Source organism: Heterostelium album, assembly GCF_000004825.1.
Source record: "Heterostelium album PN500 unplaced genomic scaffold PPL_scaffold8, whole genome shotgun sequence".
NCBI lineage: Eukaryota > Evosea > Eumycetozoa > Acytosteliales > Acytosteliaceae > Heterostelium > Heterostelium album.
Genome location: NW_008805070.1, coordinates 342,474 through 355,735, shown reverse-complemented (window position 1 = coordinate 355,735; position 13,262 = coordinate 342,474). Strand labels below are relative to the sequence as shown.

The 13,262-nt window shown below is 34.9% G+C and overlaps 7 protein-coding genes across 7 annotated transcripts; 5 read left to right on the top strand and 2 right to left on the bottom strand.

Moving 5' to 3' along the window:
- Positions 1 to 75: 75 nt before the first annotated feature.
- On the top strand, positions 76 to 3,813 carry PPL_07793 (uncharacterized protein; the record flags this gene model as incomplete). The annotated part of the gene is made up of 7 exons (XM_020578627.1): positions 76 to 183; positions 245 to 772; positions 848 to 971; positions 1,062 to 1,180; positions 1,250 to 1,473; positions 1,545 to 1,899; positions 2,539 to 3,813. 7 exons carry the CDS (start codon positions 76 to 78, stop codon positions 3,811 to 3,813), a joined length of 2,733 nt encoding a protein of 910 aa, XP_020431496.1.
- A 417-nt stretch (positions 3,814 to 4,230) lies between these two features.
- PPL_07792 (cyclin-D1-binding protein 1) lies at positions 4,231 to 5,656 on the top strand (the record flags this gene model as incomplete). The annotated part of the gene is made up of 3 exons (XM_020578626.1): positions 4,231 to 4,402; positions 4,508 to 4,597; positions 4,704 to 5,656. 3 exons carry the CDS (start codon positions 4,231 to 4,233, stop codon positions 5,654 to 5,656), a joined length of 1,215 nt encoding a protein of 404 aa, XP_020431495.1.
- Positions 5,657 to 6,104: 448 nt separating this feature from the next.
- Positions 6,105 to 6,383, top strand: PPL_07791 (uncharacterized protein; the record flags this gene model as incomplete). The annotated part of the gene is made up of 1 exon (XM_020578625.1): positions 6,105 to 6,383. The coding sequence occupies one exon, from the start codon at positions 6,105 to 6,107 to the stop codon at positions 6,381 to 6,383; it is 279 nt and encodes a 92-aa protein (XP_020431494.1).
- A 171-nt stretch (positions 6,384 to 6,554) lies between these two features.
- On the top strand, positions 6,555 to 7,837 carry PPL_07790 (GDP-fucose transporter; the record flags this gene model as incomplete). Its single annotated transcript, XM_020578624.1, has 5 exons — positions 6,555 to 6,728; positions 6,801 to 7,042; positions 7,124 to 7,406; positions 7,492 to 7,568; positions 7,816 to 7,837. The coding sequence occupies 5 exons, from the start codon at positions 6,555 to 6,557 to the stop codon at positions 7,835 to 7,837; spliced, it is 798 nt and encodes a 265-aa protein (XP_020431493.1).
- A 68-nt stretch (positions 7,838 to 7,905) lies between these two features.
- PPL_07789 (rhodanese-like domain-containing protein) lies at positions 7,906 to 8,983 on the top strand (the record flags this gene model as incomplete). The annotated part of the gene is made up of 3 exons (XM_020578623.1): positions 7,906 to 8,452; positions 8,556 to 8,835; positions 8,923 to 8,983. 3 exons carry the CDS (start codon positions 7,906 to 7,908, stop codon positions 8,981 to 8,983), a joined length of 888 nt encoding a protein of 295 aa, XP_020431492.1.
- A 62-nt stretch (positions 8,984 to 9,045) lies between these two features.
- PPL_07788 (uncharacterized protein) lies at positions 9,046 to 10,448 on the bottom strand (the record flags this gene model as incomplete). Its single annotated transcript, XM_020578622.1, has 4 exons — positions 9,046 to 9,057; positions 9,165 to 9,799; positions 9,881 to 9,962; positions 10,038 to 10,448. The coding sequence occupies 4 exons, from the start codon at positions 10,446 to 10,448 to the stop codon at positions 9,046 to 9,048; spliced, it is 1,140 nt and encodes a 379-aa protein (XP_020431491.1).
- A 517-nt stretch (positions 10,449 to 10,965) lies between these two features.
- On the bottom strand, positions 10,966 to 13,223 carry PPL_07787 (uncharacterized protein; the record flags this gene model as incomplete). Its single annotated transcript, XM_020578621.1, has 2 exons — positions 10,966 to 11,925; positions 12,006 to 13,223. 2 exons carry the CDS (start codon positions 13,221 to 13,223, stop codon positions 10,966 to 10,968), a joined length of 2,178 nt encoding a protein of 725 aa, XP_020431490.1.
- Positions 13,224 to 13,262: the final 39 nt, after the last annotated feature.

Below are 13,262 nucleotides of genomic sequence, written 5' to 3'. Positions count from 1 at the left end.
AAAATAACACATTGTTGATATTTAAATTGACATTTTGTTTTTGTTTTTAGGTTGTCCAATCCACACTTCATTGAAATGTCGAATAGCGCATCGATAACACAGTGTACAAGATGTGGAAGTATTTCATTCTATAATGATGACCAAGGAAATAAAAATTGTTCAGAATGTCATATGAGATTTGAGGTAAAGTATTATATATCTATTAAAAATACAAAATAATAATGGTAATTAATAATAATTGTAGGGTTTCTTAGCTCAAACTACAGAGACGGTGGCAGCTGTCATTGGTGCACAGGTAGTTAGAGTCAAAAAGACGTTGAATTCGGCAACCGAGATCGTAAAGATCATCGAGAAGGACAATCGATATCATATTCTACAGTTGTTGCTTCGTGAGCAAGTCTCGGTGTTGATCAAACACTACAAGTTTAATAGGCAGCTCTATCAGATCGTTGGTGATCTATGGCATTCCTACTTACTATCGATACGTCAGGTAATGGAGAAAGTAGATGATTTAAAAGAACAAAAACAAGATGATAACAATCAAGCAGCAGCAGCAGCAACAACTACAAATAATACAGATGAAGATGAAGATGTTCAAATCGATATTGCAGCGATAAGAGAGAAACCATCGCCAATTCTCACGCTCTCTATTATCTATCTTGCATTGTCGTGGCTGAAAGAACCAGTAACACCGAGTGACTTGCTAAACATGTTACAAGAGGGTCATCTCATGTCAACGATACCACAGATTACATGGGATACTAATCCTGCTGTAAGTTAACCTATAGTCATTCAGAAACTAACATCGATGTTAGTATACTAACTTTTGTTAATTCATTTTCAAAAGAAATGGTGTAACTTTATTAAAATACAAAACACTGCATATGACTTGTCAAAGTATTTAAACTTCACTCCTAGAACTAATATGAAGTTATTAATGGTTAGATTTTGTACAGAATTAGAATTACCAAGTAAATATCTTAAGAATCTATTAGATATATTATATACATTGTCATACTAATATAATAATAATGGTTTATTATTTATATTTTTTTTTTAAGAGTTTATATTACAGTTATCATATCAGCTGATACAGGTTTTAGAGATACCTTATGTCATTGCACAGAATCATAAAGATAAAGATAAAAAGTGGCAATACTATTTAGATATACATCATTGTGTGAATAGTGGAGTGTTGGCGGCTGCTATTATTATTGTGTTGCTTAATATGAACTATAACTTGTCGCAGCGTGTCGAACTCTCACACTACACAGAGTATCTCGATGGTCTCGTCGAAAAGGAGATGGATACACTCAACTCTGAGATGGTCGACGATATCTTTAATAACAGCTACCTCGAATTCCCCGTGCCAACGAGCGACCAAGAGATTCAAGAAGACATAAAGTTTCAATTTGAAAAATGGATGTATCATCGTATAAGTATTATACAAGGCTCTGATTCTTTACCAAAGAGGTATGTTTGTTATGGCAACATAATGTAATATAATATATCGTCTCAGTCAAACTGACTATCTAGTTTAATAGTAATCTATGGGATGTTAAAGATGCAACGAAACTACCAAAGACAATCAACAGGAATGCACCGAAATACTATTTACATGAGTTTGTAAATGAAAGATACAAGAGTTATTTAAAACAGTTTAGAAAGTACGATAATCAAAACAGTGACGATGAAGATGAACAACACAACGACAACAACAACAACATATACTCTCATTCAGACGAAACAAGTGAATCGATGTTATCATACAATTTCGAATCATTCTTTAAACAACCTACCAACGACTTTCTTAGTTATAACAACGATAACGAGTTAGATTACCGACCATGCAATAAGTACTCTTCGTACAAAGGTTCAAAGAAAACAGATTATTTCGCTGTAAGTCAATTTTTTAACAAAAGCAACAATATATTTCAATAGTTATATAACTAACAAAAGAATAACAATCATTCTTTATTGTATTTAGATTATGGTTGAAATGTTTGAACTAATATTGGGATGTCCAAAGAATTTAATAATCAACTCTGTTATATCTATAGAAAGAATTTACTACATCTATTCTAGCAAGCTGAAAAAGCAACCAGATGGATCATTCAAATTGAAATTGAATCCCAGAGACTTTTTAAGTTTTGTTAAATTTCCAAAAACGAGAAAGACGTAGATTTAAATGACATCACCAAAGTAGTGGTCACCCCTGAAATTCAAGGAGTTTATTTTATTTTTTTATTTTATTTTTTTTGCGACCTTGTATTAAATATCCAAGATATTAAAACAATTGTTTAAATAAATTTATATAAATTTCAAGATTAAGCACAAATCAAATCAAATCAAATCTGATCAGATCAGATCATCAAGATGGATAAACAATTATTTTTATCTGTATTAAATAATATTGTTGTTAGTAAACAGATTTTCAAGTTGGTAGAGTCGATCAATTTGAAATTGAATGAAACATCGATTAGATGGAAGCAACTATCAGACGATCCTGTTCAGCTGATCAGATATAACTATATAAAGGATATGAAAGAATGTTTGAAACGTATAAAGATCAATAAGCATATTGTCGTCAAGGTGTTTGATGAATCGATAAAAAGGAATGACGTTCAACTTTTGAACTATCTCTATTTGTTTGTCAAGGAGAAATCATCGGCACTGCTGGAAGTGGTAATGGTAAATAGAATAGTGTTGGTCGCCATCACTAGCAACAGTCTGGAGTGTCTTGTCTATTTGGATCAGTACAGAGATCGATACAATTGGGACTATCTGAGTGTACTTGCAATCGTACCGGAATTTGGTGATTTAAATATGCTCATATGGATGTGGAAATTGGCAGAGGCTGACCCTCTCGACAACAAATACATACAGAAAGCCGTGCAATACGGTAGACTAGATATGGTGCAATGGATACTTTCAAACACCAAAACGAGAGGAGACCAACTCTTGAATATTGCCGTCAGTCTTGGACATATGCATATCATCCGATGGCTGCAAGAGAACATCGAAAACTCAAGCTGGCAGAACGAACAGCTGAAAACCGAATCCGTTGAAATAATGCTCAGAGTGAGTGGAAAGAATTGCAATGAATTGTTGGAGTTGATACAATGGATTCATCTCAACCATTCACATGCATTCAGTCAGGAGGTAATGAATGAAAGTGCTGCCAAAGGTCATTTAGCGCTAGTCGAATGGCTGCATGTCAATCGTGGAGAGGGTTTCACAGCAGCTGCCATGGACAAAGCCGCTACTGACGGGCATCTTGAAGTCGTACAGTGGCTGCACGCCAATCGAACAGAAGGGTGCTCAATCGCGGCAATGAACAGAGCTGCTTCCAACGGGCACGTCAATGTCGTGCGTTGGCTCCACGCCAATCGAACTGAAGGGTGCTCAACTCTGGCAATGCTATATGCCGCTCAGAATGGCTCACTGGAGACCGTTCAATTTCTTCAGGAGAATAGAACCGAGCGTACAACGCTTGCGATGAGATCAGCGCTGGAACGAGGACATCTCGAGGTTGCCAAATATCTTCAACAACATAATCATGTTTCTTACCAACGATGTGACATAGCATTACTTTTAGCTGTCATTAATTTTCAACCATTTGAGATCACACAATGGCTTGTGACCAACCGACATCACGACCTCTTTGATCTCCTTGATCAAGCTATAGAATATGCCAAACATTTGAATAAAACCGAAATATTTAATTGGTTATCAGAATATCAGAAGCAGCATCAACAACTACAACAACCAGATACTGAAAATAATCAGCAGCAGCAGCAACAACAACAATAATAATTTGTTTAAACATACTAATTAAATCATAATTAATTCACTCCTAGTATTTTTTTAGTTCTTATCTAAACTTCATATATTTATTTGTTATCGATAACAGATTTAATTTTAGGAAATATCTTTAATGATATAATTCATGTCGCTAGAATATCTAAGTTTAGTTCCTTTGGAAAGTATTATGAAAAAGTAAGAAAATATAAAAGCAAATATTGATTGTTTTTATTAAAAATTAGAGCAAGGAATAACAGAAACAACTTATAAGTTCGAAAATGAAAAATTCTTCTTTTTTTCAAAAATTCAAAAAAAAACAAAAAAGTTTTTAAGACGAATAAATTGGTATCAATTTCATTCTATTTAAATAACACTTTAAAAGTTTATTTGTATATTTATTTATTTTTTAAAAACAAAAAAGAAACAATGGAAAATAACGAAGAAGAAATTATATTACCAGCATATCAAGTAGTACTTTCAAAGATCGATACTGTTATGCAAACATTGGACTGCAAGACAAGTGATCCCGAATTCAAACGACCAACAAGAGGAAACATTGTAAAGTCTGCCAAAACATTATCACATGAAATAACAAAGAGTATATATATATTATAACTATCATTATTTTCATTTTTTCATTTTTCAAAACACCCACAACATTGAATTAGTATTAGTAGACTAACACACAAACCTTTTATTTAAGTTTCATTATTACTACAAGATTGCCGAGCAAAACCAGAGTTTTTCTCGAATATAGAAGAATGTTTAGATAATCTATTTTCAATTTATCAAGGTATGATATAGATGAAGAGCAAGCTTAATTAAATATTGACTTGAAATAAATGTAAATTTACTAATAACGACCAACTAAACTACTTGTTATCGGAATTTGTTTGTAGGATTATGTGGTTATTCAGGAGCATCATTATTTAGACAGATTCAGATATATTTCAAGAGAGTTTATAAATCACTTTACGATACATTATATACTTTTATGGAGAATGAAAAGCGTATTGGTGAAGACGAAGAGAATACAGTACCAAAAGAGAGAATCGGAATTGCTTGGAAATCATGTGAGTTGCTCGAGAAGATTCCACTTAGAAACAGCAGTGCCATCTGTGTGAGAATGGAGGAACTTCTCACCATGATTAACGATGCCTACGATGAAGTCGACGAAGTCAACGATGGAATCGAAAACTACAAGAAAAGAATGTCTGAACCTGCCAATCCAGACGACGAAGAAGCAGAGGAAAAATCAACAGAAAAAGGAGGAAAAGAAGATAAAAAGACAAATAAACAAGTTGAAAAAGATGATGAAGATGAAGAGGATGAAGATGAAGATGATGAAGATGAAGATGAATTGGAATTTGTTGATGACGGAGAAGACGACGAGGAAGAAGACGACGACTTTTTTATTGAAGATCAAGCATTCACTGGAAGCAGTTCGATGCGTATGTTGAACGACGAAGAGATGAATGCTATCGCTACCATTTGGGAGTTGGCCGAGAAGTGCGTGGAGTACGTCGATGAGTTTGAGACCTATGTGAAGGACCGCGAGCCAACCAAACCCGAGGATCTCGACGATCTCTCCAGCGATCTGAAGCCAGAGCAACTGGCAGTCTACGAGGATCTCGTACTGCAATTCGACGAGCTCTCCAAGACCGTCGACGACGTCGTCAGTGGAATCTACCCACCACAAAACGCCTATTTCATCAGCGGTCAAATCGAGTACCTCCAATCGAAACTCAACAAAATGGCCAAAACCTTCAAGGACAACAACATCGAATTTCGTAACTACGCTCACCAAGAGGTTATCGATAAACTATTGACAGCAACCAAAATTGAAAAATAAATATGTTAATAATAAATTGCTTATCAAGTTAAGTTAATCAAATAAATAAATAAATAAAACAAAAAAACAAATAAAACTATGATAAAAAAAAAAAGCAGATGTTAATCCAATCAACTTCACTAATCAACTCAACAACAATAATGAAACGACAAAATCACCAAAACAAAAAATCTCAAATTTGATAAAAAATATGAAAACTTCTAATTTTGGTCATGTTTTGGAAAATTTGCAAAGTAGTAGTTTGACATTTTTCTTTTTAGGTTTGCCCACCTCAGTGACAAGATTGCTCATTGAAGTCAACACACAAACCACATATTTTTTTTTAGGTCGATTTATTTTTAATATTGACAATAATAATTTGTATTTTTTGTTTTGGTCAAACACACATTTTTAATTACACTTTTTTATTTACTTTTAAAATAAATAAATAAATAAATAATTATTAATAATGTATAGTAATAGTAGTAGTAATACTACCGGTCAAAATAATAACAATAACAATGATTATAGATTAAGTGATGGAGAAGGCGAAAATGACAGTGCCATCGAAATGAATAGTATACAAAACAATGACAATGATTCATTATCCGATCAACAAAGAGATCAACAATCTCTATTAGATAAACAACAGCAACAATCACAACAACAACAACAACAACAACAACAATCACAACAACAACAAAAACAAAGTGAAACGTATGTAATTATAGGAACACCATTTAAATAGAATAGTTTACTAAACTAATTGTTAACATGTAGAACAAAGATTGTTATGGTAATTACATTTTATTTCTTTATTTCGATTTCATTGGTATTCTTGAATAAGATGTTGATGAAGAATCTGGATTTCGATTATCCTTTGTTCATTACTTGGTACCAACAGATTGTATCGTTCGTAATGATCTACTTGATGTGTAAGATTGCACCCAATTTTGAAGCATTGAACTTCCTTCCACAATTCGAATTCAATTACTCGACCGCTCAACGTGTAGTACCATTGACCGTTGTCTTAACACTCATGATCGTTTTCAATAATCTTTGTTTAGAATACGTTGAAGTTTCATTCTATCAAGTAAATATACATAGCAATAACCGAATTCCATTTTAACATATCTAACAAGCAAACAAACATTTCATTTTTCAGGTTGCTAGATCACTTACTATTTGTTTCTCATTGGTTTTGACCTATGTCATTTTGAAGAGTAAGACATCATTCAACGCTATGATTGGTTGTGCCATTGTCTTTTTTGGATTCATCCTTGGAAGTATTGGTGAAGTCAACTTCTCATGGTATGGTATCATCTTTGGTTTGTTCTCTAGTTTCTTTGTCGCACTCTACTCGATCTACGTCAAGAGAATACTTCCAGTTTGTGAAGGAAATGAATGGTATGTTAATTTAATAGGTTAGTTAGTCAGTAATGAATCAAGATATTAACACAAACTACAACTCGCGATATATAAATACAGGAAATTATCAATTTATAATACAGCTATTTCTATTGTTTTGATTTTACCTTTGATTGGACTCAGTGGAGAAGCAAAGACTTTGATGGACGAACCGATTCTCTATACCGGTGAATTTTGGATGGTAATGACAATCGCAGGTGCAATGGGATATCTCATCAGTATTGCTATTTTCATGCAGATCAAACATACTTCACCACTGACCAACGCAATCTCTGGAACCGTCAAGGCATGTGTACAGACTATTTTAGCCGTTATGATTTGGGGAAATCCAATTTCATTCCAAGTAAGTTATTTTTGTAATTCAAAATACAATATTTTACATAACAAGTGGTTTATTAATCAAACTCTTTCTATTTATCTTTTTACAGAATGGATTTGGTATATTTTTAGTTATTGCAGGATCATTCTATTATTCATATGTTAGATATCAAGAAATGAAAAAGTAGTAGATAAATAATAATAGGTAATCAACAAACAAACAAACAAATAATAATAGTAATAATTCATTTTTTTAAAAAAATAATACAAATATTATATAAATCATAAATCAAAAGATATGTAACTATTTAATTCATTACAATCGATCGTTTTTGATCAAAATAACGTTATTATGATTGAAGGCAGCACATGAATTTTGCAATTTTTTATTTTTTATTTTTTATTTTTTCAAAATCATATTTATTGATTTTTAGTCGTTTTTCATTGATTGATTAGATTTATATTTATATTTATATTAAACTATATAGTTAATAGGATTATAAAGTAAAATCACAATAAGAATAATGATTACATCAAAGTTTGGATATTTGGGATTGAAGACAATTCAACAACACGGTGCTCAATGCTCATTGTTGGTACGTTCGGCAGCTGGACAGAGTTCATTGCTCAACACTCAGATCAGAACATTCGCAGCAGCAGCCACTGAGAACAAAGAGAAGAAAGTAAAGAAACCAAAGGCAGAGGAAAAGATTGTTGTTACCGACGCCGACAATATCGAGTATGGTGCAAGCAGCTTGAAATTGACTGCCAACAAGAAGGTCGTCGTACAAAAGGTCAACAAGAAGCGTTTGTTGAAACCAAAGTTGAACCCAATCAGCAACACCGACACAGAGACTGTATTGCTCACTCGTCTACACGAAACAACCACCACCACACAAGCTGTCACTCCATCAGTTCCAACCATCACATACGAACAACTCAAACAACTACTCTCACAAACAACCGCCACCACCACCACCAACACCACAGATTCGTTCACACTTGTAGATTTACGTGATCCAAAGGAATTCTATGGTGATTCACCAATTAAACAATCTGAAAACATTCCAAGTAAGTTAAATAACAAACTTCTTATTTTGCAATAATAATAATAATAAGTAAACATAGCAAACAGCTTACTTACCTTACCTTACTTGTTATTTAACTATATTAGTGGAGTATGAGATTAAGAAATCAGAATCCGAACAAGCTAACGAAGCAAAGCAAAAACAAAAGGCAAAAGGAAAGAAGAAATCAAAGTCAGAGGAAAAGAAGGTCGCATTGGTAGACGATTCAAACTTTTGGCAACGTTGTTGTAAATTAACTAGTGCTCAATGGAAAGATAAATATGGATTCCCTAAATTACAACAAGAACAACGTATCATTTTTTACTCTGCCAACAATGGTCGTAGTTCACTTGCTGCTGAAATGGCAATTAATTCAGGATTTAACAAGTAAATATCGTCACCAATTATCTTATCATCAATAGATAGTAATTACATCAATACTAACAAAACTAATCTATTATCAAATCTCTATAGTGTTCAAATATTAGAAGGTGGTATTCGTTATTGGAATAAACAAGAAAATAAACAACAATAATAAGTAAATAATAATAATAATAAATAATTTAATAATAGTTTTTTAAAAATATAGAAATATATTTATGTTTGTTTCTTTTTTAAAAAATATTTTAAGATTTATTGTTTTTGTTAATATAATATAAAATAATGAGAAGAATATGTAATGTTGTTATTATGTTGAGAAGATCCTATTTTCTTACAAATTGATCAGCTGATGGTAAAGATTGGTTCATTGCTTCGAGGAATGAGGTGGTGGCAGTTGGGATTGATTCGGCAACAACAGAAGTGACTGCTGGTGTGGTGGAGGTGACTGCTGTGGTGGCAGCATCGATGAGGATGGCCGAGGTGGAATCGTTGGCAACCAAGCCAGTAGCGAGCACCTTACCGGCGGTGGCGGCACCCGGCAATACAGATGCAACCGTGGAGGCAACTGCATTTGAAACAGAGACAGTTGCTGGTACAACAATGTTGGCAGCAGCCAATGTTTGTGGCACCGAAGCAGCGGCAGCACCAGAGGTTGCTCTGAATGTCTCCACTGCCATCTGTGAGGTACTGGAGGCAACCACTGGAGCAGCGGCTCTAAACCAGGATCTCAATCGCCAAAATCCAAACAATCCTACAATCAATAATGATACAGCGACCAAACCAACGGTGGCATTGTATTTTCTGTTGTCGTCAAACAGAGTCAACAAAGATCGGACCTGTGGGTTGTGTGGGTCGGTCTGAAGAATCTCTTCCAACACTTCTACACCCTCCTTATTCTTCTTTAATCTATAATAGGCAAATGCTATTGAATATTTATACAAATAACTATTTGGTTCCAATTCGCTTAATTCTTTGTAAATTACAACAAATAAGTATGTTAGTTAATAGAACCTTCATCTTAATAATAATAATAATAATAATAACAACATACTTTGTAAAAAATATAAACCTCTTTTAATATCGTATTTGTTTGAACTATGAATTAAACTATTTGTATAATTAAATATTTGGTCCTATATTTATCAAAATTTGTCGATTAGTTTGAATGATTGATTAGTTAGTTAGTTAGATGTAAGTAAGACACATACTCTTGGTTGTTTCATGATTTTCTCATCTTCATCTTCTTGATTTTCTTGATCGTCGTGATCGAGTTTAAAGTATTTCAATTCCTCTTGGATGAGTTCTTGAGGGATCTCTGTTGGGATGACTAGTTTTCCGGTTCTATAAAAGTTGAGTATCACCTCAAAGACACGACCGTTTCTATCGAAAAAGTATTCACCTTTCTTGTCTGGACGACGTAGATGCTTGTTCTCACGAAGGAACAGATTACCTAGGAGTGTCTGTGGATAACGTGTAAGTGTACTCGGTCTAACCTCGTACTTGACACCACCGACATTCAGAATGACTGGTTCATCATCTGCCGATGCCGCATCAATATATTCCAATGATGAATTGCTACTACTACTATTCGATTCAATATCAACTGGTATTTGTGACATGTTGTTATTCTATTCTATACTATTATATTATATCAAACTATTACTATTTATTATTACTACAAAAAAAAAACAAATGAAAAACAATGAAAAATTTCTTAAAAAACAAAATGAAAATTTCTATCTCTACCAATAGTATATATCTAAAAAAAACAATAATCTTAACTAATATTATTAAAATGATTGATAAATATAAATAATAAATATAAATAATATATATATATCTAAATAATTATAAAGCTAACAATCCAAATTTAAATGAAATCAAAATGATTTGTTGGTTTTTTTTTTTTTGTTTTAAAATTTTTTTAAAATTTAAATTTTGGCGGTTGGCATCGATGAAAGAATTGTGTGCTCATTTGATGGACTTGTTGTTTAGTTAAATTCGATTGTTATTATGTAGATAAATTTGAAATTAATGTCGGCATTAATTATTTTATTAAAAAATATTATATATATTATTTATAATTGAAAAAAAAGTATTAAAAATTTAGTTATTATTATTATTATTTTGTTTGATTTAAACTGAGTATAATCTAAAGTAGGTGAGCATGGTGTTGGTGAGTGAGAAAATGGAATTTTGGTAACTGAGGTAGGTTCCGGTTGGAATGTTGTAGAGGAGGTAACCTTGACCGTTGCTCTCGTCGATGACGAACCAATTGTCACTGCTTGAAGTACAGGCAGCCAATCTACCATTGCCGTTGAGACACAATCCAGTCTCGACAGAGACGATGTAGTTACCGAGGACACCGGCAGCTTCCTTCATGATAAAGTATTGGTTGTCGTTGGATTTGTCGTTGGAGATTGGACCCATTGAGATGGTGGATCCAGTGGCGACGACTGCTTGGGTTCCAGACTCAAAGACGTAGGTACGTCCGAGTGCTGGATTGTTACCACGCACCAAACGATAGCCTGGTGCGACAACTGGGTAGGTTTGGTTTCCGTAGGGAACGGATGGGTATGGACCTGGCAAATCTTCACACTCTTCGGTTGGATTCCAGTTTCCGCTTGGATCACGTGATGGGACTGGCATGGCAGTTGTGTTTGGCACGGTGAGGTTGGTGAAGGAGAAGTCGAGTGCTCTTGTCAAATCGGACATAAAGTTACGACGGTAGGTGGAAATCAATGGATGCAAGACTTGATCGGCTGGATAGTCGTTGGCGATGGCCCATTGCTCGACAAACTGGATGACAGAGGTGTGATCGGATGGCTCAGTGAAAACGACACCACCGGTTGACCATGGTGATACGATGAAAGCTGGAACACGTTGACCTGGACCGATTGGTTGTGGAGCATCGCCGTCACCGTAGATCCACTCATCAAGAGTACCGATTGGTGAAATGGGTGGGATAACATGGTCAAAGAATCCACCGGATTCATCATAATCAATAAGCAAAACGGTCTCTGACCATGCCTTTGAATTGATGACAGCGTTGACAACTTGTTGTGATAACCATTGTCCTGCCATTGGTCCATTATCCTAAAATTATAATTAATAATTAATATGACAAATTGAAAATGAATAATATATTATTTTTTTTTTAACGAAAAATTACTTACTGGATGTTCCGAAAGTTCAGTTGGACCAACTACGAATGAAACTTGTGGAAGAGTACCGTTGAGTGCTTGTTCGTAGAAAGTGTCCAATCCCAAGTAGGAGATACCTTGGTTTCTCAATGGGGTACCTTTACCGGCATCTTGGTATTGTTTGAACCAGGCAAGAGCATTGTCATCAAAGTTGTCTTCACCTTGGTAGACCATCCAGGAGATACCCGCATTTTGCAAGAGCTCTGGGTAGGTAACCCATTGGAGGGGTGGGGTTTCAGTGTTGTCAATGACTGGACCACGTGCGGTGGCACCACGGGCATCGATAGTACCACTCCAGAGAACGATACGATTTGGATTGGTCGAGGTCATAATGGATTCATAGTATTTATCGGCAATGGTGAATTGGTCAGCCAATTCAAAGTAGAATGGAAGGTTATCTTCTCCGAGGTATCCGAGCGAACCAACGGTGTTTCCCTCTGGCCAGTTGTTGTTGAGACCGTTGTTCCAGGCGACGTGGTTTGGACTCCAAGCGTTGGAACCACCACTAGTGCAACCAGCTTTTGGACCGTCCAACTTGAATGGCAAAGAGTATTTCTGACCGTTGTGACTATCTGGTGAGTGTGGGTCTGGTTGGTAGAGAATGTTGTTACCGTTTTCTTGGATGGCCATGTTTGGATCTTTGAAATTACAAACACCTGGCAAAATACCATAATAATTATCAAAGGCACGGTTCTCTTGCATGAAGATAACGATGTGTTTGATCTTGGTGAGACCGACGGTGTTGGAGGCACCCTTGTCACAGGTATCGTTGAGATTGGCACCGTTTTGGATGCAACCGGTTGGACATGTCCAACGCCATGATGGGTAAATACCCTTTCCGTCACACTGGTAGAGAGCGTTTGGATCGAGGTCGGCACAGTTTCCACCTGTAGATTTCTGGAGGGAGGAACCACAGTGGTCAGCAGAGTCTGGACATACACACTTGGTGGAAGCGGGTGCACATGTATCTGAGGCTGGAGCGTCGTTAACCTGACATCCATTTGGACATCCAAGTCTTCTCATTGGTGGTTGTCCAACGGTGACACATTGATATAAATCGGTGGCATTCAATCCACGACATTCAGTCAATTGCGATCCACAGTATGCACGATTGTCAGTACATTTACAACTGGCATCAACATAACTACAAAATATTAAACCAACAATGGTTAATATTATTAATTTATTCATTTTTCTTTTTTTTTTTTCGAAAAAAAGAAATAAATATAT